Here is a 24342-nt window from a genome sequence, read left to right on the forward strand (position 1 = left end):
TGTGGCTCCGCAGTCACAGCTGGCAGCGAGAGGCCGTGGCTCCTGCCCTCCAGGAGCAGCCAGGTGGAGGGGCGCTCCCAGCACCACTGGGCCAGCTCCCCGGAGCCAGGGCTGGACACCATGGAGGGAGCATCAGGCTGTGACCCCAGGACAGTGGCAAGTCCCCGGGTGTCCCGTTTCCTGAGAGCACAGGACTGTTTCTGTCAGATCACGGCTTAGCACTGAGGACCGCATGGCCACTGTCTCCCATAGGACTCCAGCCCACTTGTTGGCCTCACTTGCTAAGCAGCCATCTGTTCAAGGTGGCTCGTGGCCCAGTGGCCCCGCTGGCCACGGGGAGGAGAGTGTGTAGGGCCCGGGGACCCTGTGCTGTGGGCTGTGAAACCGTAGGCCGTGGGTAACAAGGCAACGCCTGTGCTCTGCCCACCCAGGCCATCAAAAACAACGCAGGCTTCCGCGTGTGGGTCCTCTTCTTCCTGGTGATGTGCTCCTTCTCCCTGCTCTTCCTCGACTGGTACGACAGCTAGCAGTGCAGGCCGAGCACCGGGCATGCCGTGGACCTCCAGCCGGCGCTGGGCACGGCATCGCGAGGAGCGGCAGGATTGAGACAGACATGTGCTTAACAAAAGCGACACCCAAGGCAGTTAGCAGCCGGAGAGAATGTGCAGAACTGGATGTGGTCCGTGCACTGTCCTGGGCCAGATGGGAAGAATGGGCAAGATAGTTTTGAACTGGCTGTCTGGGGCCCCCGCCAGGCTACTCCCCACACTGTCCCAGGCTCAGAGGAAGTCCTGCCCCTGCCCACCCCCGCAGCTTCAGGGAAGGCCAGGCCCCGTGACACCACTCAGAAGACCCCTGGGCCTGTGTTTCCTGGCGGCTTCTGGTCAGTCTGAGTCGGCTGACACACAGCCATGGCACAACAGAAAAGAGAATTCGCACTCGCCTTGATTCATAGATGCTACCTAGCCACCCACTGACTGTCGGTGAGTCCAGACCGAGCAGTTCCGGGGACGCCCCCTGCCTGGGCTGCCACAGCTGCTGCACCCACACTAACGGCAGGGTGGGGATGGGCATAGGAGGCCAGTTTCCCAGCACTGGTGCGAGGAGGCAGTGTTTAGAGAAGGAAGCGGGCCACCGAGGGGCAGGGCCACAGAGCGGCAGGCAGGCGGGCAGGCGGAGGCCACATGTGTGCCCATAGCGCCTGCCGTCCTGGGGCGCGAGCCTTGGCCGCTGCTCCTGGGGAGGCGCCAGTGGTATGCAGACAGACAGTCTCTCGGGCAGCACGGGTACCCTCAGCTCTTTATTTGCACAGAGTGAAACATCAGAAGTTATTGCAGTCAATGTACAGCCAATAAATGTACAGAAATACACATGGGGTTGCGGTGTGCTGATTCCGTGGGCCTCGTGTGTGAGTACATAATGCAGACTCGCCTTGGCACATGTTGATTGCTCTCTATGCATCCCCCACAGCTTGACAACGTCCTCCACAGCACATGCCTCTGACACACACCCACCATGCTGAGGCCACTGTTTGCAAACACCCTGGATGGTAAAATGTGTTTCTCCCCAGAAGCACATTCCAGGAAGCTACTGGAGCGACCGTGATCACCATGCTAGTTCGCAACACATCTGCACTATGTGTCATTTATTTCCGATCTTCTAAAAGACAGTGAAACTTTAGACATGTCCACCAGAAACAACACGTTCAAATAGCATGAAGTAACAATGAATGTCATTTTTCTATCTAATTGTCTTACACACTTATTTTATCTAACTGGGGATTTTGTAAGCATTCAATGTCAAGATTCAGACTGAAACATAATTGCAGAGGCTGTAGGTTGAGGGGTCCTACCTGCAGGGCACCCTCCCCCAAGCTCTCCACCCTTCCCCGCCCGTTTCCACATCAGAGGAATTCCATCTTCTCACAGAATCAAGCTCACAGGACCCCTGGCTTGCCAGCAATTTCACTGTCACTTTTCCCACCCAGCTGATTTCTTTTTTAAACCTGCATGCAGGGCTGCGTGTGCAAATGTATTCATACTCGGAGTTAACAAAAGGGCCAGCGGTGTTCCTTCCTGTTCAGTGTTTGGCCCGGGCCTGCCCCTACCCACCCCTCCTCAAGCTCTGCAGAGAACCCTGCCATCTCCACCCACCCCTCTTTATCAAGATGCTGGGGACAGGGGACCCAGAGGTGGTCTGGGGGCGGCTGTGCTAAGACCACACGGAGCATCGCTGGCGCAGGGCTCCCCACTGAGGGGTCAGGACGGCCCCTCTCCTCCCTTCTCTGCACCTGTCACTGCAGCGCGTCTCAGCAGTCAGCACTGTGCAGCTATGGGAGGCGAGAGAATCAGGAGTGGGGCTTGCCCTTAGCAAAGTGAGAAATCACTGCAGATATGGCTGTGGAGTAAGGTGTGCGAGAGCAAGGTGGCTTTAAAAAAACTCAACCCCACCAAATGCAGTATTTATCTGAAGTCCAAACTCCTGACCTATCCAGTGTACATTTATTTTTTGACAGCATCCAATAAACCTGGCGAAGGAGCTAAATTAAGAACCCTTAACATGAAGGTGGCGTCAGAGCTCTTTAAGCAATGCTGATACGCACTTGGTTTTATGCCCATCGGTGGTTGGCAGCAAGTTTTATTTGCAAAGCAGCATTAGCAAACAGAAGCAATTGCACCATAAATGAGTAACCTCTAAATTACCAGTAATTATATTTAATGAAATGTCCCTCAAAGTCCCTTTGTTACCTTCAAGTGACACATTGTAAGGAGCTTGCCCATCTCACTAAGCTGACTTCTCGGCCGCTTCTGTCTCCTGCTCTGACAGCTTCTCTTCCGACAGAACCGACATCCAGGGCGATACGGAGCGGGTGATGCTCTGCTTGGCCAGGTTGTAGTGGTTTACGACTGTGTAAAATTTCTCCCGGGCGCTGGAGTCTCGCTCTGCGTAGTAGCTCTCCAAGCCTTCAGGGATGCACTGGGTGTTCTGCAAGACAAGAGCCCACTGAGACACCTGTGGGGTGAGGAGAATGCCAGTGAGCATCCCCACTGCACACCCACAGACTGACCAAAGGCAGGCGTGGTCCTCCCCCAGCGGACAGCTGCGTGGAAGCCCGGCATCGATGACACCTCAACAGAACAGGCTCCGGCCAGTGCCGGGACGCGGATGCTCCGGCAGCACCCTTGCCGAAGGCCTCGAACCGGGTATCACTCAGTTTTATACTACTGGAAAACAACTGGCACTTTCGGCATGCCCAGAGGCACTGACTCAAACAAGGACGAGGTGAGAACTGTGTCCCCGCACTAGGTCCCTCAGGGGCTTTGCCACAGGGAGAGGGACAGGAAGCACAGGAGGCAGAGGGAATGGCATGAGAGCAAAGGCCAGGAAGCAGGAGGCTGCAGACAGGTGGAGCCCAGAGCTCACGGAGGGGAATGGAGAAGCTGGGACAGAAGAGGTGTGGGCTATGCCTTGTGAGCCACGGAGCTGTAGGAAGCCGCAGAGGAGGCTCAGGTGGGGTCTGGACCAGGAAGCTGCCCCTCCAGCCGCTAGGGAGGCCACGGTAAGGCTGGATGTGGCACTTTGAAAGGAGACCCTCCACACTCATCAAATTATCCAGAGTCTAAGGCCCCAAAGGCTTAAGATCCTCACCTGAGCTGGCTGCTCACAGGACAGGAGCTGACTGACCTGTCAAAGCGGATGCTGGTAGAGCACTGTGGGGCACAGGGGTCTTCGTGCTCACGTCGCAGGGACCCCTCACCCCAGCCCCACGGGGGAGGTGTGCAGAGGCTGCCAACTGTCTTTCACACCCATTCCCTGTAGTCAAAGGGGACACACAGCACCCCAGGAAATGATAACATTTCCCAGCTTGCCTTGCAGCCAGATGAGGTCATGTAACTGACTTCCAGCCAGCAGCATTCAGGTGGACGTCAAGGGAGCAGACTCATCAGGGCCCTAAGGGGACGCTGCATGCCTCAGCTCTCCCCATGTCCCCTCATGGCCAGCTGCAAGAGGCGGGACTGTGCGGAGCCACCCTGCCTGCCAGCTGGGATTCCGAGTGGGGTGATACAGCTCCCTCCTGGTCATGGCCTCTGTAATGTGTGTCTCTGAGCAACCAAACCTCATGCTCGTGCCAAGGCTCTCCTTACCAGATAGGAATGTGAGGCCAGTCACTAGGGGCCTCCATCTGTCACTGTCTCAGCAGCTCCTCACGAGTCTAACTCAGCAAATCTGCACTGTAGCTGTCCATATTTCAACATCTCTGCACGGAGCCTAAGGCTCGGCCCAGCCGCATCCAGCGTCTGGGCCAAGGCCACCTTGATGGGAAGTGGCTGAGCCCACAGCACCCCAGCCTGCTCCTGGCTAGTGACAAGAAACCCCTGCAGTCTCCTCCCCTACTTGGCAGTGAGGTGGGCCTGATGGAATCCCTTGACATCTCCAGGCCCCTCAGGCCTTTGCTAGGGCACACGGTGGCCTCTGTGCCCATGGATGTGGGTGGCCAGGGGGCATCTCACCTAGTCCAGGACACCAGGGACTTCCTCTTCCCTGAGGCTGAGTGCTAAAGGCAGGCTTGCTGGGCCTCCTAACTGGGGTACCTGCTCCTCGGGGCTGTCCTGCGGATTCTAGGCCACCTCCCCTGTCCTGGTAGCGAAGGCACAGGGACTGGGTCTGCACCCACTTCCTGTTCTCCCTCTTGATGTTACAGCACAGCCTCCCTCTGTGAGGCAGGTGCCGCTAGTCCCACGTTACAGGTGTGGAAGTGAGGCTCAGAGAGGTGAAGCAGCTCCCCAGGCTCACACAGGCCCACGTCTCCGGCCTGGCCTGAGGTCACAGCCCAGAGAGCAGGACAGTGGAAGGAAGCCCCACCAGGCTTGAAGGGCCAAAGCTGCTCTTCTCCCGGAGCAGGCCCCTGGCAGTCTGCAATTTGGACAGCAGCCAGTGAGTCCCGGCCCTGGCACACACGGGCTGCAGAATGGATGTCACCCCTGCCCCAGTTACTGTCACTGCAGCTCCCTCCTGTGCCCTTGAAGGTGCAGATACGATGCTCACTGAAGAGGGAAAACGAAGCACAGGGAGGCTAGGACCTGCCTCCCAGAGTCCGAGCTGGCAAAGGAGCCAGGGCTACAGCCGCAGTCTGCACACTGTGCTCCGAAGCCAGCCAGCAACGCCTGGCACCACACTGTGACCCTCGGAGCCCAGGGCCTCTCATGTGACATCATACAGCTGCTGCTCGGGTCCTAGGGATGAGTGTGAAACACGCTGAGTGAAAGTGATCCTAGTGCCATGGACAGAGATCCCGGCTGTGAGCGGGTTGAGGACCAGGGTGGCCGCTTTGCCGTGTCTGTGACGGAGAGGCGCCCACAGGCTCCCCACTCAGCAGCTGGGGCAGGAGGATCGCAGCTGGAGTCCAGCCTGGGCAACCTAACTGCACTCTGTCTCAGAACATAAAAAGGGCTGGGGAGTGGCTCAGTGCAAAGACGCTGGGTCTGACCCTCAGCACTGCAAAAATATTAAGACAATAAAATACGCAAGAGGAAATCCGGCATCTTCGCCAGCTGGCTACTTTCATGATGCCTCACATCCTCAGCTTGAGCCACTTGGACGTGGCAGGCAGGGGCGTCCCGCTGGGAACATGGCCCCTGCGTCCTGTCCAGCACTGACTGGATCCTCCGCCTCACCGGACAGGGCAGACGCTGAGTGAACATGTGCCCAGGGCGGAATGAACAGAAGGCGGAGCCTGAGCATGACCAGGGGCCTCTTTGCCTCCAGGTCCCACTGGTAAAATGCGGATGCAGGCGGAACAGGGTGTCTAGCCCACAGGCTTCTGGGGGCCTGGTGTAGAAGCCCCTGTGAGCCCCCGCCCAGACCACTCTTCCCTGCCACTGCAGCGGCCCCTCCGCCCCTCTCCACCTGGCTCTCCCTTCCAGTCCCTAGTGAGGACCTCAGAGATTGTCCCCACCGCATCCCCTTCCTCCACCCCTTTGCCAGGTGCTCCAGGTGCCACACAGCCCGGCCGTAGCTGCCTCCCCTCTCCACTGGGCCTGGGGCTGCCTCAGGGGATGCGGGCGGCTGGGCCCGGGCTGAACAGGGGCCGCTGAATAAGGGTCTATGATGGGTGGGGACCCTGGGGCTGCCCCAGCGTCAGCCTTCTAGAAATGCGGCCCCAAACCACAGCCCCAGTCCCAGGCCCTTCCTTTCTCTTCTGCTTATGATCACTCAGGATGCCCGTGCTGGAAGGTGTGAGTGTCACAAAGGACAGACTCTGCCTGTGCAGCTCCTGGAGGTGACCCAGCACCTGGGCAAGGCAAAGGCGGCAGTCAGAAGCCCTGCAGGGTAGCACAGTGTGGGAGGAAGCGGGTCCTGGCTGGGCCCCGGGAACTCTGCTCTCCCGCTACCTGTGTGGCGGTATAGTCCTCATGTCCCAAAACACAAGTCCAAAGCACCCAGTGATGCTGCCGGGCCGGGCGGCTCACACCGGTGCCTGGAGTTCAGCGTGCCAATCGCTGGGAGGACCAGTGTTTCCGGTCATGCCTGGAAGGCTCGGAACGTCCAGGGTGCCCAAGCACTCAGGAGACAGGAGCCCACAGCAAGCATGTCATCTTCTCCCTCCCTTAGTCCTGCTGCCCTGTGTGGATTCCTTGGCCCACACCTGGGCTCTGAGGGCCAAGTGGTAGGTGACGTGAACCTTTCTGCAGGCATTGAGCGCAGGACCCACGGTGGAGCCACAGAAGTGGGGCTGGGAGCATCTAGCCTGCTCCCCGGCCCTGTGCAGCTCGGGCGGTGCCCCTCTCTCTGCATGGGCCTGTGTGTCCTCCCCCTTCCTGTGGCCCAGAGTCCCTCCCCTCTCCTCTCCTCTTGCCTTCTCTTCCCCAGACTCTAGGTCAAGGCCAGGAGTTTCCTTCCACCCATCGCTCCTGCCCTCTGCCCACCTGCCCAGCTATCAGTGAGGCTCCTGTTGTCAGGACAGAACACAGGGCCCCTGCTGCCCAGGGCCCTCCCCAGCCAGCTGGGAGGGACACAGGAGCAGCTCCAAGGTCAAGGGAGAGAACCTCGGCTAAGTGCCCCACTCCTAGGGGGAAACAAAGCTTACCTTGAGGACGAACCCATCCGGGCAGGCACGATCGTACTTGTACACCTTGTAGACGACCAGGAAGACCACACAGGTGAGGAAGGCCAGGGCAAAGAGGACCAGCACCGAGACCTGCAGGCAGAGGTAGGGGCCATCGGAGCAGCTGAGAAGGCGGCCGGGCAGACAGGTGCACGCAGACACGTGCACACACGCACACTGTACCAACATGTGTAAAACTCCGGAAGAGGCAGGAAGATCCTGCGGAGGGCAGCTGGGGACAAGATCAGGACAATCGCTTTTCACGGGACATTTTGTACACCCTACACTGTTCTCATTTTCACCATGTCCATGCCTCTCCTTCACCTTTCTGAAGCTGTTTCTAGCGTTCCAGGCTTGCAGAGAAAGCGCTGGGTATAGACACTGCAAAGCTTGGGTACTGCCCAAGCCTCTCCTTGGCAACTCAGACTGAGACGTGAGACCAGGCTGCTGTGCCATGCCCAGTCACCGACCCGGGACACCTGCTCCATGGACCCCTCCAGAGCCCCAGGCTCAGGGCTGGGACACAGCGCCACTCGCACACCTGGCTGCCCTTGCACTGGGACCAGCTGACCTAGAAGGACAGAACATCTCCAGCCCTGCCCCTTCTCTCTTGACAGTGCCCTGCAGTTCAGTTCGTGTCCACAGCATCGGGGATTGGTTTTCTTCACTGCTCTATGCTGAGACCTCCACTGGTCCAGCACATAGTTCAGCTGCTGTTTACAGCGGAACTCACCGCAGCGTGCTAGACAGCAGGCGCGGAGGCAGGAGACCCGTCCCTGCTGGAAGGGACTGGGCCCAGGACCCCAGGTAACATTGCATCGGGACCCTGAAGATGTTCACCCGGCTGCTAGGAAGCCCGGCAGGGTGAGAGCATGAGGTGAAAGGGTGAGTGGCCCCCACCAGCCCAGGTGAGCAGCGGTGGCCATCAGGAGGGAGACAGGCACAGCACAGCAAAAGACCAGGAGACACTGGCACCTTACCTCCCACCCCTTCCACTGCCACACACAGACCTCACAACCAGGGGTGGGGAGCAGGGGGCCCTGCTGCCTCCTGGGGCTGCCGAAAAGACCCAGGTGCAGCCCTGGCTCATCTGAGTGGACCCAGCGAGGTGCCGTGCACCCTGCGGGCCTCAGAAACGTCACCTTAGGTCCACAGCAGGAGTGGGGTTCCCTTCCCACCTGTGAAGGGGAACAGAAGTATCCAGGTGCCGGCCAGGAGAAACAAGAGGAGACGCAAGATGTAAGAAGTGTGCCGTGAGCCACGCCGCACAGCGCGTTCCCTGGAGGCAGAGGCCAGCCCCCCTGTGAACTCTGATGTCCCGTGGACACCTGCAGCCCCCTGCACCAGGGCTGTTCCCCTGCTGGGTTCGCCACACACTCACGCTGAGACGCCCTGGAGCCCCGCCTACCACAGCCGCTCTCCCAGGATGTGGGACAAGGCCTCCGACACTGCCCAGTCACCGCCAGGCTCCAGACCTTGTCAGTGTCACTACAGGCACCCTGCCTCCATTTCCGGGAGCTCCTGATCTCCAAGGTTCAGATTTGCCCGGCCGCATCCCTGCTCCGGGGAACCCCAGCTGGAGGCTGGAAGGCAGGGTGGCTCAGGTCAAGGGGGTGTGGGCATGGCCTCTGTGGGCGCCGCCCCCTCGTGAGGCCCTGCGGCACAGCTCTGGGTGCAGGCGCCCTGGCCACGCTCCCCAGGTCAGGGCGGCTGCCCAGGCCCCACCCTAGTCACAAAGCACAGCCATGGCCCTCAAATCCCCATCCCTCACTCCGCGGCTCACTCCACGGCAGGTGGAATGAGACATGGCCCCCCAGGAGGCCCTTCCTACTCTAAGTCCTGCCTGGTCCAGGTCTGGCCTCCCCGCTACACCCCAGTCCCCAGCCCTACTCCACCCTCTGTGGCCCCCTGGACTGTCACCCTCGCTGAAGGCCAGAGGCTCTGCTCTGCATGGGCAACACGCACTGCATATGCAGCCGCATGGGCGCTGGGATGCACACAGGATGGGCAGGCTGCCTTCAGGGCCTGCGGGGCACAGTGCCCACCAGGGCCCAATAGCTCATGGCCCAGCTGGCCACAGATGCAAGGCGGTGTGCAGCCTGGAGCAGCAGGAAGTTGGGGTCTGCTGGAGAAGCAAGTGCAGCACCTCGCTGGTGCCAGGGAGCGGCACGGCACAGGGCAGGGCTCACAGGTACACGGCCCTGCGGCTCTGGCTCCCAGTCCACCGGCTGGGACAGCAGTCACCGAGGGCTGCTGGGAGGGCCAAGGAGCTGGCCTGGTGCCAGGACCCTGAGGACAGGGCCTGGTGTGCTGGACACAGCAGGTGTGGCTCTTGCTATGCTATTATCGCTGTTGTCCTGTGTCTCACTTGGGGTCACCCAGATGGCGGACCCGGCCCTCGACCCAGGTCATCCCACCCCTGCCTGTCGCCCCAGTCCCCACTACGGGGCTGTGTCACTCAGGGTGGACTGAGATGGGACATCATTCACCTACTCCTTCAACCTAGGAGCCACTCGGGAGCCAGGTTCATGGTGCCCCACCTGCTAGAGTTTAAAAATAGCCCAGCCCTCCCAGCAGGCTGTGGGGGAACCACTTCCGCACGAGGCTCTGGAACCCGGCCTGGGCCTTTATTGCAGGATTCCCAAGCCTGGCAGCCAAGGAGCTCACAGAACCGAGAAATGAGAACGCGGGACAGTCCCTGGAGCTGTCGGGAGGAGGACAAAGAAAGAAACCGAGTCAGCAGGTGGAACGGGGCCGTGACGCACTTCCCAGCCCGCCATCCTCTCCTCCAGAGGCCTCTGCAGACCCCAGAGAAGCCCCTCCTTGCTGTGGCGCACCCATCCCCCTCTCTGTCATGGCTGAGACAGCACCACGGGCCTTTCCAGAAGGGTCCCCTCCTAGCTCGGGGCTGTCCTGACCTCACGATGTGGACCATGACCTTGAGCAGGTGGCCTGGCCTGTCAGGGCTCCTATCTCATCTTGGAATGGGAGGCAGTGGCTTATCAGGAGACGGTCTGCTGTCGGCCCCCAGCCTGGCCCCTTACAGGCCCTCCGGAAAAGGGGTTAAAGTCTAACCACAAGGACTGCGAGGGTGACCCTGTTCAGCAACAAGGCCTTTGCAGATCTGATCAAGCTGAGGTCGTTAGGTTGGCCTCTGTTCCAATTTGACTGGTGTCCTTATACAAAAGGGAAATGGAGACACAGACTGAGGACCAGAGTGACAGGTCCACAAGCCAAGCCACACCAAGGCCTGCAATCCCCGGAGACAGGGAAAGGCAGGTGGACCCTCCCCTGCAGGACCCCAGAGAAGCCCAGCCCTGCAACACCTTCATTTCAGACTTCCAGACTCAAAACTATGACAGATTAGGTTTCTATGGCTGTAAGCACTCCGCTTTGGGTCACTGTGTTGTGGAAGCCGCACCAGGTCACCCTGCCTTCTCTCCTCAGCCAGAAGGTTCTGGAACACCCGAGCCTCTCTCTGAACACCAATCCTACATACAGACATCGAGGCACCAAGCATCTCCTTGTCCTAATTCAATACAAAGTGTCCCAGTTTGGAGACTGGCATGAACCTCCCCTTCCCCGTGAGACAGCTGGGTGAAATTACTGAGCCAGGCATCGGTGCTTCCTCCCAGCCTTCGAGTCCCCTGAGGCTCGATCTGCCTTGATAAGCATCGCTCTGTGATTCCTGGAAAGCCCTGCGAAACTTCATCTTTCGACCATCTTCTGAAGACTTTGGCCAAAAAAATGAAAGGGGGAGTAGCCATGTGGTACCAAGACAGAGAGGAGCCTGGGTTTGGGTTCAAACCCTGCTCAGCCACACATAGTGACCTTTGGATGGGCTCAGCCCACACACAGTTTCCTCAGTTGTGGAAGGGCGCCTGTGCTTGCATTGGGTAGGCAGGGCCCTGGGGCCGGGCAGAAGGCGAGCAGTGAGCCCTCATCCACACATGGCACCGCAGCCTGCCAGAGGGAAGCTGCTGGAGGACCGTGATCTAGCCTGCTGTGGTGGTGGAATAACGGCCCCCAAAGACATCCACATCCTAGTCCCCGTGCTGTGCTTGGGATGTGTCCCCTCAAAATGCCATGTTTGGGGAACTCACTCCCCAACACTGAGTATGAGGAGCCAGGGCCTACCCAGAGGAGACTGGGTCTGAAAGGCTCCACCTCAGGACTAGATTAATGCCCTTGTCCAAAGAGTGGGTTTCCCATAAAAGGCAAAATTAGCCATGAATAGTGATGCACGCCTGTAATCCCAGCTCCTCAGGAGCCTGAGGAAGGAGGCTCACAAGTCCTAGGCCAGTCTGGACAACTTGGCAGGACCCTACTTCCTACCAAGTAAGGGTCGGGGTGTAGCTCAGACCACTTGTTTAGCGCCCATGAGGCCCCGAGGTCAATCATGGCACCGAAGATATAATCACTGAAAGGGCAGATTCGCTCTCCTTTTCTCTGCTTGCTCTGGCCTCTCTCCGACATTCTTCTCGGAGCAGCAGTGAGGAGGTCCCCGGCCCTGAGTCCAAGACCTCTCTCGGGGCAGGTACCCGGCTTACCCGTCACAGGGGACCTCATGGAGGGGGCCTACGACAAAGTAGGTGACGTGAGGGCGGGGAGGGGCCTGGAAGATGGGGCGCTGCTGATCTAAAGGAGAGAAGGGCCAAGGGCCAAGGACATGGACCTCCCCGCTCAGGTGGCCTCTCCCACAACCCCCACGGGCAGGGAAGGCCTCCGACTGACTCCGGGGTATGGGAGTGAAGGAGGGGCACAAATCCAGTCCCCTGAGCCTTGCCAAGCCGCCCTTGGGACCTGCAGCCCACTCAGGCTTCGTCTACAGAGAACACGGGATCCTCTCAGCTTCATTAAGCCTGCAGCAGGTCCAGGGTGGCTCTTCCTCCACCACACAGTGCCTGACCCCCACACCCAGCCTCCTGGGGGTAGGCTGTGGACTCAAGGGCCAAGGCCACCGGGCCACCGGGGCCCTGGTGGGAACAAGGAACTTCCCCGGGGCATGGGAGGCCGGACCTCAGCCGCCATGCTGGCAGGGACCCAGGAGTGTGTTCTCCTTTTCATTTTGTATGAGAATCAGAAGGAAAAAATGATACAGTAAGAATGACTCCATAAGGAATCCAGCCTGGACTGCATCACAGCGTCCTTTACTTTTCTCTTTTTCTGCCTTCTCGTGTCTTCTGGGGACCCCAAGTGGTCGAGGCACTTCTTAGGTGATCTTGGCTGGGAATTGCCAAGGGAGGCTCGGGAGACAGAGGCAGCCTGGAGGGGTGGGCTTCAGGGGGCTCAGCAGGGAGGCAAGGGAAAGGGGAAGAAGCAGTTAAGGAGGAGCTGGAGATAACCAAAACACAAGCCAGGAGCAGTGGCACACGCCTGTGCTCCCAGCACTCTGGGAGGCTGGGGCAGAAGGAATGGAAGTTTGAGCCCAGCCTGGGCCACTTAGCAATTTTGCAAGACTCTATCTCAAAAAATAAAAAAAGAACAATAAAAAAGAGGTGGAGACATAGGGAAGTACCATGACGTTGGTGCCCTTGACTTCTTTGGCCGCAGGTAACAGCACAGCTCCTCAGGGTGATGTTTCAAATGCATGGGATGCTACACAAACACTCACAAAGAAAGCCACTTATACCGAAGTCCTGCTATCAAAATATTGTGAAATATAAAATTTTGGCATATGTGTGCTTCTTTGTGAACACACTAAACAATGAGATCTTATATGTACTGTGATTTCAAAAGGAAGATGAGCAAACACATTATCCCAAGGTCTTGGTGACACAAAAAGCCCCGTCATGGGCACTGGAGACAAAAATCACAGGTCCTGCTAACAGCACTGTAGTTTACTGCCTATGTTAAAAAGTGAAGGAACTTGTCCACCGAAAACTAAGACATTGCTGAAGGAAATTAGGGAGGCTCAAAATCAATGGAAAGATACCCTTGTTCATGTATTGCAAGAGTTGATACCATTACAATGACAATCGCTGTCCAACTCATTTAGAGATTCAATGCAATTCCTAGCAAAATCCCAATGGCCTTCGCTGCTGTTGTTTATTGTTGTTGTTAATGATGATGTTTTTGTTGTTGGAGAAATGGAAACTGAGGGTCCCTGAAGAGTCCAAAACAGTCTTGAAACCAAAGAACCAAACTGGAGGACCCAATTTCAAAACTTACTACAGAGCTCCAGTAATCAAAACACCACGGCACCAGCATAGAAAAGGCATATAAATCAATGGACTGGAGCAAACAGTCCAGAAATAAAACTGTCCGTGGCCAACTGACTTTCATTAAAGGCGCCAAGACCATTGACTGGGGCAAAAAAATATCTCTTAACAAATAGTGCTAGAAAAAGCGTATGTCCAAATGCAAAGGAATGAAGGTGGATCCTTATGCCATAAACAAAAATGAATGGTTGGAATGAATAAGAGACCTAAATATAAAAGTTGAGCCACAAAATGCAAATCCAAACCACAGTGAGACACCACTTCCTACTCAGTGATGACACTAATTTAAAAATCATAACAAGTGCTGGTGAGGTTATGGAGACACAGAAACCCTTATCCATTGCTGACACACATGGAAAATGGTGCCACTGCTCTAGAAAACATGTTGGCAGTTCCACACCACGTGAAATATAAAATCTCAGGAACCTGCAACTCCATTCCTGGGTATATACACCAAAGAACCGTGTTCAAACAAAAACACATATATGAATGTTTGTGGATTCTCTATTTACAACAGCCAAAAGGTAGGAACAACCCAGGTGTCCAAAAAGAGGTAAGAGGGTAAACAAAGTGCACACATCCATACAACAAGATATTTATTGCCCACCACCACGGACAGGAAAGAACTAGCACCTGTGACAACTGGTCACACCTGGAAAGCACCACGCTAAGCGGAAGAACCACACAGAACAGTCACATCTTGTAAGAGTCCCCTTATGTGACATGTCCAGAACAAGGCAATCCATGAGGACAGAATACTGATTGGTGGTTGTCAGAGGCACGCTTATGAGGTCTCCTTCCAGGGCGATGGAAACATTCTGGAAGCAGATAGCTTGATGGTTGGGCATCACAGTGAGTATATTAAACACAATGTAACCTGTGTGCCATATATATTATACCACATTAAAAAAAAAACTGGGCTAGAGGAGGGAAGCTGGGTATCACAAGCTGCTAGGGGTCCTGATCAGCTTGTTCTGCCCCAGACCATAGCAGCCCTGTAGAAGAAGTGAGAGGCAACCCTGGGGGTGTTTTCCGGACAGAACATCCAGGAGCAAATACAAACAGGAAGTGGGCCTGCAGTGAAGTTTGTCGCAAGTGTATTAGGGGGCTTGGGACCATCCCAGGGGTTGTTGCCCAGCACCCTGACTGCTCTGTCCATTGTCATTCATAGAAGCATCCCGGTGAAGGCATCAATCATACAGTCACTCAACTGCCAAGGCACTAGCCCCTCACTAGTTCTCTGACGAATCAGCAAGGACTCCAGCAAGGACCAGCTGCAGAGGAAGGCATGGGATTCCCTGCACCCTCTGGTGTGGGGCCACCGCTCCTGCCAGGGGACTCTGGGGCCACCAGCCCACTGTAGGAGGGACAGGGGCACAGGATGTCTGCAGCAGCAGAGTCACCCACAATCCCCCAGCTACAGAGGACAGGGCGCCTGGGCTCTGCCATGTCAAATGGATACGGGTCTAACTCCTGCGTCACCCCTAGGTACCCTGGGTGACCCTGGCCCCACACCTCAAGCTCTCTGGCCTTGGTTCTCCTCCAGATGAGGACAGCAAGGTCAGCCTTTCAGAGACGACGATTCGGAAGCCAGAGAAAAGCAACACTATGAGGCCCTGGGCCGAGCAGGAGCTGGGTCGATGGCGGTGGTGGCTGTCACTCAGCTCTCTCTGTCCTCGCTCCCTCAGGGGAAGCAGAGAGGAAATGAGTGCTTCTGCTGAGTAATGCACTGCCAAAAAGAATCTTGGAGAAAGAAGACAAATGCTGACATCCTCGAGCATTCACAGCACTAAATATTTTAGGTAACCCACAGAGCAGTGAACACCAACAGACACACGCCCCCAGATGACTCAACCCACTCAACATCCACTCTGGTGGGGCCCCCTCTGCAGCTGGACCCTGAGCTCATGGGCTCTACCACCGTGGAGGCAGGTGGCCAAATCCAGCAGGATGCACCTCGGGGCTCAAGGTCACCGGGTGTCCGAATGCATTCCAGGGTCTTCGGCAAGACCGCCACCCCGGAAGACCCCGACACACGCTGCTGAGGAAACAGCATCACAGAAGGTGAAGACGTAACTCGTGCGCCTTGGGACACGCCAGGGGCTGACTGGACAGGCACACCGGAAGCTCAAGGTCATTCAGGAGGCGAGAAAGAGATTCCAACCACCGCCAGGTCATCTGTGACAGGATCCCAAGGGGCACTGCTCCCAGCAGGCATGCCAGCTCTGAAGACCAAACGTCTCTCCTCCGAGCCCTGCGCTGACGCTGAAGGACGCTCACGTTCAGAGCCAACCTTGTGGTCCCTGGAGGCCCCAGAGGTGACAGGGTCCCGGTGAGGGGCGTGACTGACCACCAAACCCTTCACTCCCAGACACAGGGAGCGAGCGAGTGTAGGCCTCCGAGAAGAGCCAGCCGCTCCTCACCCCACAGCCCCACAACGGACCTTGACCCTGCCCATGACGGACCCTCCTTCCCGTCTTCCGACGCAGGGAGGGGTCCAGGAAGCAGCAGCCTGCAGCATAGGACACGCTGCTCTGAACAGGGGAGGGGAAGTACAATTTAAATAATGCTTAGGTTGAGCTTATTTGAGAAACAACTCAGGTCCCGTTTCTTCTCGGCACAGATACACCTCAGATTAATTAAATGCCTGCTTCTCTCCCTGACACCAGCTGCCTCCGAAGCCTAGACTCTTGGCCACCACGGATGATTCATCCTGCCATCCCTGCATGGCGGAGTCTTACAAAGCCCCCTCTTCCCCCCCCGCCCGCCACCAGTGGTTACCTAGCAACAAGCCTAGCAACCTCGCAGCCAAGAGATTAATCCCTGCGTGATGATCATAAAGTAATATCCAAAACAACATGTCATTTCAAGGATGCCATCCAAAGGCACACGAAGACGAGGCATGCCCGATGACAGAGACAAAGGGAACACCCTGTTCTCCTGTTGTTTTGGTATCTGAAAGGCAGGATCTCCTCATGCTCACGCACACAGGGTGAGAACCAAGCACCATGCATGCAGGAGCGGCCCTGTGGCCAGGGTGTGCACTGGTACACAGGGGCCAGCAAGGGCAGGTCGTTCGTCCTAACCTTCTGGTTCCCACACCCGCTCGGCCCAGTGTTCAGAGACCAGGCTCCGCATGACAGCCACGTGCCTCCTTGTGCGCGTGCGCCCGGAGACGTCACAAATGCCGCTGCGCCATGAAAGGCTGGGGACCGTTCCAGAAGGGCAGGCACTCAGCATTCCCAAAAGGCTCCAGCCAGACCAGAAGTTTCCAAGACCCAGCAGCATCAGCACCACCCGGAGGGCAGGTTAGGCTGCTTGTCCCAGGCGGCCCAGACACACCCGGGGAAACAGGTCTTGGAGGTGGCACTAGAACACAGGTCACTGGGCTGCTGAAGTCCGGCCACGGTCTCCCGTGTCCCCACAGCAGGGCCGCCTGGCTCCAGTCACGCCTCTATGCTCCCTGATGTGAAGGACGCACCCCTGAACCGGGCCCACAGACAGGACTCGCTCAGCCAGCTGACGGTGAGCGTACACAATCAAGGGGCCCATGGGGACACCCTGGAAATCTCGCCAAGTCCCCTTCACAAGGGGCAGGTGGCACCATCAGTCATGCATTTACTTATCAAGCTGCTGCATGGGACGCCAGGGAGATGGTATCCAGGCTGCCGTCTGCTGGCACAGGCTGCCCGTGAGTCAGTTCTGTCTGTACTCGGAGTCCCCGAGCCCTCAGTCTACGGCCCACATTCTTGCCTCGAGGGTTGCCATGGCCTGGCTCCCTTCCCAAGGTCACCGACTTGGGTCACGGGGCCTCCACTTCTCAAGGCCGCCCCTCTGGACCTCAGACAGCAAGGTCCCCTGAACACATCCCCTGAATGCTGATTTCCGGCAGGCACCACCACTCCCTCCCGGCTGTTTTACTTTTTTCTTGAGAGTTGTGGGGAATCTCGGCCACCCTGCAACCACCCAAGGGCCTGCCAGCTCCCCAGAGAGGGAACTCAGGAGAGGGGCGACAGGGGAACGAGGCAGCTGTCCTAGGATGGCCTGAGGGGCCTGAGCCGGTGCAGACCCGAAGCACCGGAGTCACAGTGTGGAGCAGCAGCAGCCTGGGCAGGGTCTGAATCCAACAAGCAGGGTGCATTTGGAGGAGCAGCCACCCTGTACCTGGTCCCCTTGGGCTGAGACTCCCCACCAAGCTGGGGCAGAGGCAGAGCAGGCTGCCTTGGGATCCTGTGCTCTGCCTCAGTTTCCCCTCAGCTGTAAGATGCAGATGGTAAAGGCACCCACCTCGGGCAGTGTTTACGAGGCTGAATGCAATAACAAGCATAACGAGCTGGAAGCGGAGTCGGGCTCCAGGGAATACACACTCGGTTAGATGCTGTCACAGCCTCCTCCTCAAGAAGGGCAACGGCGACGTGCGGGCCGGGGCAACTGATCCCAACTGAGGGCCCCAGGGGACTTCAGCACTGTACGGGTCTGGACTGGGCGCTGCGGAGCTTCCTGCTGGGGCTGGAGCCTGGGCCGTGGTCAGGAGGATGCTGCCTTTAGTCATTTGGGGTTTGTTTTGTTTGTCTGTATTTTGAGACAGGGTCTCATTATGGAGTTCAGGCTGGATTTGATCTCCCTTGTAGCCCAGGCTGGCCTGGAACTCAGCAATCCTCCTGCCACAGCCTCCTGAGTGCTGGGATTACTGCTATGAGCCACCACTCCTAGCTTTTTAAATTTTTTATTATTTTATTTTATTTTTGAGACTGGATCTCGATCAAGGCACTGACTTTGGAGCCAGAGAGTTGTGGGGAATCGTGGCCACCTGTGACCAGCTAAGACTCAACAGCCTGATGTGGAGAGAGGCTGGGGAGGGCCCCGTGGGGAATGGGCTGGGAATCATGAAGGGGCGACAGAAGCTAAGTGCAGAACGCACCTGGCTGGGCGTGAGCCTCACCAAGGGCAGCCATCACCTCCTCGGAGCCCCAGGAGGTGGCAGCAGAGCTGGGCAGGGCTCCTGCCACAGCAGCCAGGCCCCAAAGGACACGGATCATCCTAGGCCTTCCGAGACCTCAGGCTCCAGGCAACAGAAGCCAAGGAATCTTGCAGTCCCAGCCATGGCAACGGAGAGCCCTGGTGGCACATATGCGTCACCCCTGCCTGGGGCAAGGGGCCCAGGGGCCTTTACAGGTGATCTCGTGGGAAAAACATGAACCAAGGACACAGCAGGGCCAGAGCCTGGCACGCATTGACGCTCAACAGATGGAGAAGCCACTCGGGGGCCACACTGCTCCCTGCTCTGCAAGGACTAACGTGTCAAGGCTGGGGAGGCATAGGCCAAATCAGGGTAGACGCCCAGACACACTTGGACATCCCGACACCACGACACTGGCTTCAAGGTCACTCCTGCCTCGACCTGGGTCAGCAGCTGCTTCCAGGTGCCCATGGGAGCAGGTGAAGCCCACGCCAATGTCACCAGCCAGAGCAGGGGACGGGCACCGACCTGGGGTCAGTCCAACTGGGCCTGGCCATGAGCCTCACGCACATCAGCTGCTGAGCCAGGAGCTACCAAAGGGCATCTCAGCACACGATGCCCTGCCACAGAACAGGGTCCGCAGCGCAGACTTCTGTGTTCCTAGCATCCTTGGCCAGGAAATGGGCATCCGCACAGCGCCTGCTGCGCCTCAGGAGGCAGTGGTAGGGGATTCCGGGAGGAGGAGACTGCTCACACAGTGAACGCCAACGCCACCGCCGGGGTGCAGGAGAGAGCCAGGCAGACCCAGGGGCAGTGTGGGGACAGGAAGGACCGACATGAAGGTCACTTAGGCCCCACCGGTCCCCAGTCACTCCTGGAAGCCTCTCTCTGGCTTCCCTTTCCTTTATTAACCACCAGGGACGGATACCAGGGGTGACCAGAGGGCCAGTCGGGTGTCTCTCCAGGCCTGAGGACCCTCAATGTCCCCGATCCACCCCTGCGCACCTCAGCCAGGGCCACCATTTCTCCTCCTCTCCTGCGTTTCCCAGAGCAGGTTCCGCACAGCCCTGGCTGGGCCCCGCCCCTTCCGCACCTCCCCACACACACAGGAGGGCAGAGGGCAGGGGGTCCTGGCCTTGCCACACAGCTGTGCCCACTAGATGCCTCTGCCTCCCCCTCCCACCGGGGCTCATGTCCAGGAGCTCACCCAACTGAGAGGCTCAGAGCCGGGCTGGCACGAGGTAAGCACTGTGTGTTAATCTTTTGATACTGTCTGCTGCCTTCCTGGAACTGTCAGGCAAATGTTTAATGTTTGGCAAGTGACTTTGCCGTGTGTTTATTATAACTTTGTCTAAAAGAACATTCATGAGTGGGTTTGCCCTGTTACAAAAATAAGTAATACATGATCATTCTGGAAGTGGAAGAGGAGGAAAGATTTTTTACTAGCCAAGATAACACCTTGGTGGGCCGCTGGAAGCCCGTCTGCACAGCTGGGGTTGACTCCCACTCTGGGCCCCTGTCCTGTACCCCTGTGGGTCACTGCTCGCCCTCACCCCAGGCCCACTCACCTTGAACCTCTCAGTGACACCCTCCGTGACGCTGATGGTGAACTCGGCTATCTTGGGGGGACGCGCTTTGCCTTTCTTGCGATCGGGTTCATATTCAGTCTTCGTCTTCACGACCACCTTAGCAGGGAACAGAGCAGCACCCGTCAGTGGTGACCCAGATGTGCTCGGACACCTGGGCCCAAAGCGGGCGGGTCTGGGCACAATCGTGTCCAAAGCCACTGTTTCTCCTGGAAGCAATTCCCAAACAGAATGAGCACAGCCACCTCTTACCGGAAACCTCCCCGAGCCATCACTTCCGGAGCAAAACCCACTCAGAACCCAGAGCACAAGCCCCGGAGGGAACCGGTACAACAGCGAGAAGAGAGGCCAGTTGCACTGGCCAAGGTCACGCAGCTAATAAATGGTAGGGTGCGGGCTGCTCGACATTGACTCCTAATCCACTGCTCCTTCCACCCAGCAGAGCTCCTGCCTTGGCCTAGGGACTTGGGAGGCTGCGTCTGCTTTTGCCAAGGCCCTTACGTGCCACCCACCCGCCCTAGGCAAAACCAGACAGTCAGAATGCACTGCTCCTCATTCGTCCACATGCAGCCTCCCCAACGGTGGGGAGGGTGCACAGCCTGAGTTGGCACTTGGTGTCACCTTGCCGTCCTCAAATCCCCAAGGCATCCATCTAGCCACGTGACCTTGGGCTTGCATGTAGTGAACAGAGAACAAGGCTCATCTCAGCAGGCGACTGAGGAGGAAACTGGAATCCCAGCCCAGTATGGGGAGCCTGGCAGTGTTCTCACCAGACTCAGTCTGCATCTGCCAGTGACAGATTAGGTGAGCTCGGACAGGTCCCTTGAACTCTGAGCCTTCACCTCCACATCTGCAAAATGGGGCAACCTTGGCAGTGACCTCACAGTGCTGTCACACTGAGGAACCTCAGCCTACAAAGTGGCAGAACAGGCATTCACCAAACGTCAGCCAGGATGGTCCCTGCCGTCACTGGCCTCCTGTGACATGGCCCCTCGGTTCCAGTCTCCCAGTGTGTGCACCCGGGGCAGGTGACGCTGTCTCCCTGAACCCAGGTTGCTGGCAACACAAGTCGATGTGGTTCCGGGTAAGAGATCCGGCTACAAACCAAGTGGAATGAGACACCCTTCCAGAAACTGTGCGTCCTGGACGGGCAGCCTTAACCTTCAGCGCAGTGACCTTCGGCACAGCCCGGAACGTGCTGAGCCTCCATCTCCTCATCTATGACCTCGGTAGCCTGCTAGGCCAACCATCAGTCCCTGCTAGAACTCGCTTCTGGGACACACCTGTCCACCAGGGACCCCTCAGTTCCAACATTCCCAGGGATGAGAGACTGGTGCCTTCCAGAGACACCCAGGCCACCCCTGGGCACCTGGCCCGGCTGGCCAGGATTCCATACCTGCCTGAATCACTACTCTCGTAATACGCCAGCTGTGCCAGACAGTTCTGGAATGGAACAGACTAAAGCTCGATGGGGCTCAGGCCAAGCAGAAGGGGTCACCTGACGGAGGTGCTGCTTCAGGACACAGGATTCCTGGCACCTGAACCGAGCAGCTGGGGATTCAGGCTGGAGGGGAGGAGGGCATCAGGCCAGGCTCTGCTAACAGGACCAGCCTGGCACTCACACAGGGAGGGGTGGAGTGGCGCTAGAAGCCTCAGGTGAGCCCCTTCTCTGCAAAGCCCAGCCTGGCCCCTGAGCACCCTAGAATGGCCCCCGCTTGGTCGGGCGTGCACAGGTATGACCATCGGATCCCCCTTTCCCCCAGCGGAAACACCTGCTGCCAGCCCCCCACCCAAATCACAGACAATAGCGGTAGGGGACAAAAGCTCCCTGGGAGGCTGAATAATCTCTGGGGACCCCATGGGAACAAAGAAACCTCCAGGAAAACGACCCCACAGGGACACCTCCCACCCCACCCTGCCGCTGCAGGCAGCTCGCAAAGCCCTGAGTCAGAGCCTCTCTCCACAAGGGACCAGAGGAGACAATAAATGTAAAAGACTGGGGGATGGGGGTGGGGAAGGAGAGCGCAGCAGGAGGGTGGGAAAGGTAGCCCTGCTTAGGGCTTCTGATGAATCTTGCAATACAGTTGTCAAGCCTTTTAAAGATCCTGTTAACCTTCTGTTAACTCTGCATACCCTCTTACTGGAGAGATAACGACTTGATTGGATGCTATATTCCCCCCAAAGAGGGCATTCTTCAATTCAGCAAAAATGCTCCGGGAAAGACTAACGGTGGTTGTCCCCGGTTACACTAATCCTGAGCGAGCCCGGGCACTCATTTGGACGCCGCACAGAAGGAACAAAGAGAAAGGCGAAGAAGGAAGGAGGGCCTGGGAGAGCTCACACTGCACATGGCGCAGCCCGCCCGAGGGAGGCCGGTCAGCCCGCGGCAGAAAGGACCAGGAGGGGAGCCGTCCCGAGGGAGGGCCCAGCCGGCCAAGCCCCCGCCTCAGTGGGCCAATCAGATTGAAACGGGACCACTCCGCAAGGCACAGGGGCAGCTGCGCCCCCGAACCCCCGCTGGTGCCAGGGGCAAGGGAAGTACAGGACAGCTAGGGGACCAGGGGTCGCTCCCCGTCGGCCTGACCTCCAAAAATCAAGAAGGGACTGCGGACACCCAAGGCAGGGGCCCCAACATCACTAGATCCAGAAGCCAGCGCGCCGGGTACACTGTCCTCGCCGGCCTCCCTCTGCCAGCCCGAGCCCCCACCCCCACCCCCCACCCCGCTTCGCGTCCCCGGCGCACGCCACAATTCTTTTGTTTCGGCCACGGGAGATTTAGGGGTGCGCATCCCGGCAGCGGAGGGCGCCGGGGGTGGGGGGCTTACCTTATCCGGGGGCGGGAACTGCAGCTGATTGACATCGAGGGGCGTCATCAGGGGAATGGTGTCGAAGCCATCCTCCAGCAGCGGCTGCTTGGTGCCCTTCTCCGCGAAATTGTTCCCCAACTTCACCATGGTTCCGGTGGACTCGAGGCTGCCGCCTGCTGAGAGAGGGTGGCGCGGGGGTCACGCGTGCGAGCAGGCCCAGGCGGGGCGCGGGAGGACGGCCGGGCACAGGGGAGGGGTCCCGAGGACGAGCGGGCACGGCAGCTCGGGCTGTTTACCGACTCTCCTCTGGCGGGATGAAGCCGAGAAGGGGGCGCCGCCCCTGCCCAGCCCCTCTGGACGCGTCCCCCCTCCCGGAGCCGCGGCCGTGGACGAGCCGCCGCGTGCCCCGGGCCTCCTACTCGGGGACAGCAGCGGCCCCTAGCCCATCCCCACGGCAAGGCCGGGCCTCGGCCGCACTCACCCCACGCGCGCTCCGCAGGTCTGGGCTCCGAGCGCGCTCCGAGCCTCCGCGTCGGCCGCTCCCGCGCGCAGCAATGGCGGAGGCGGCGCGCATGGGCCGGGCGGGCGGGGGCGCAGCGATCGCGATCCGCGCTTCCCCCCCCCTCCTCCGCGCGCCGCCTCCGCCCCGCCGCGCCCCGGCTGCGCGCAAAGGGACTGTGCACCTTCGCCTTGACGCAGCGCCCGCCCCCCAAAGGAACGCGGGCTCGGGGTGGGGGGGGGAGCGCTCCAGGCGCCGGGAGACGGCCCAGGGGGCTGAGCGTGCCCCGAAGGAAGGCTCCTGGCGATGCGGGGACGCCCCCGGGGAGAAGGGCGGGTTTCCCAGGAGCAGCCAGCAGGGGTGGCCCTGTCTGAGGACGCGGGTGCCGCCTGGGGAGGCAGAAAGGCAGGGTCCTCCCTCCCACTGCGGCTCCGAGGAGGGCCCCTCGGATGGCACCGGACCCTCCCAATGAAGTCAGGCGCCGGTTCGGGGAGGCCAACGCAGGAGGAGCGGAGGTGCGGCACCTCTGACCGCCCAGGCCCTGCTCGGCAGAGAGGAGGCGTCCCTTGAGCCCTGCGGGTTGGCGGGCCTGGGAATCGCCAGAGAATCGGGGGAATACCTTGAGCCCCAGGGTCAGTGTGGGAACCCGCCGATTTCGAAATCCCCCGGAAGGACCCCGCCTGGCCGGCCCGGGACAGGGCTCTGGGGTGGGCGCAGGGAAGGCTGGGGTCTCGGCCCACGGTGAGCCAGTAAGCTACGCGGACACCTGTGAAGGCGAGGGCGGTAGCTAGAAGCCTCCCAGGCGCTGATTGGGTGTGTCCCTGGCCAGGTAGGTGACCTGCAAAACCCAGTCTGTGGCTTCGAAAGGAGCGGTTTATGTCCCCATCTCGTGCCCCACGGAGGTACAGAGCCTAACCGCAGACACACACTGTAATCAGGCTCCACGCAGGGAGCCAGAGGGTGGATCCTTTCCTGTCCCTGCAGATCTCTGAGGAGGACCTCGCTGCCCCCAAGACAGACACAGTTCTCAGCTTGTCCTTTCCTTTCCTTTGCTGCCGTGCTGCCAGGCCTTGGGACTTCCTGTGTGGTTTTCTACCTCTGCTGATTGTACCTGGGCCCTGGGAAGTGCACAGCGCCCAGGACACTATGCTGCCCACCGGGAGC

The 24342-nt window shown here is 58.7% G+C and overlaps 2 protein-coding genes across 11 annotated transcripts in view; one reads left to right on the forward strand and one right to left on the reverse strand.

The window, feature by feature from the left end:
* Positions 1–1370, forward strand: part of Stx18 (syntaxin 18) — a 105803-nt gene extending 104433 nt beyond the window's left edge. For all 8 annotated transcript variants that reach the window (XM_004847302.4, XM_013073046.3, XM_021260303.2 and 5 more), the window contains one exon: positions 432–1370. In XM_004847302.4, the coding sequence (XP_004847359.1) occupies positions 432–527 (96 nt within the window). In that variant the 3' untranslated portion in view covers positions 528–1370. The remainder of the gene's footprint in view (positions 1–431) is intronic.
* On the reverse strand, positions 1288–23308 carry Nsg1 (neuronal vesicle trafficking associated 1). Of its 3 annotated transcripts, none has more exons than XM_004847300.3 (5): positions 23161–23308; positions 22698–22852; positions 19855–19971; positions 7088–7198; positions 1288–2985 (listed from the first exon to the last, which is right to left on the reverse strand). In XM_004847300.3, the coding sequence occupies exons 2-5, from the start codon at positions 22824–22826 to the stop codon at positions 2785–2787; spliced, it is 558 nt and encodes a 185-aa protein (XP_004847357.1). In that variant the 5' UTR covers positions 22827–22852; positions 23161–23308; the 3' UTR covers positions 1288–2784. The 3 variants fall into 3 exon arrangements, with proteins under 3 accessions (XP_004847357.1, XP_004847358.1, XP_012928501.1); XM_004847301.3 differs by having other exon boundaries at positions 22698–22855; positions 23161–23298; XM_013073047.3 differs by having other exon boundaries at positions 22698–22855; positions 22976–23232.
* Between the last annotated feature and the right edge of the window lie 1034 nt (positions 23309–24342).

This window comes from Heterocephalus glaber, unplaced genomic scaffold, assembly GCF_053883595.1.
Source record: "Heterocephalus glaber isolate CG9 unplaced genomic scaffold, H.glaber_assembly_v1.0 deba00001509, whole genome shotgun sequence".
Classification (NCBI taxonomy): domain Eukaryota; kingdom Metazoa; phylum Chordata; class Mammalia; order Rodentia; family Bathyergidae; genus Heterocephalus; species Heterocephalus glaber.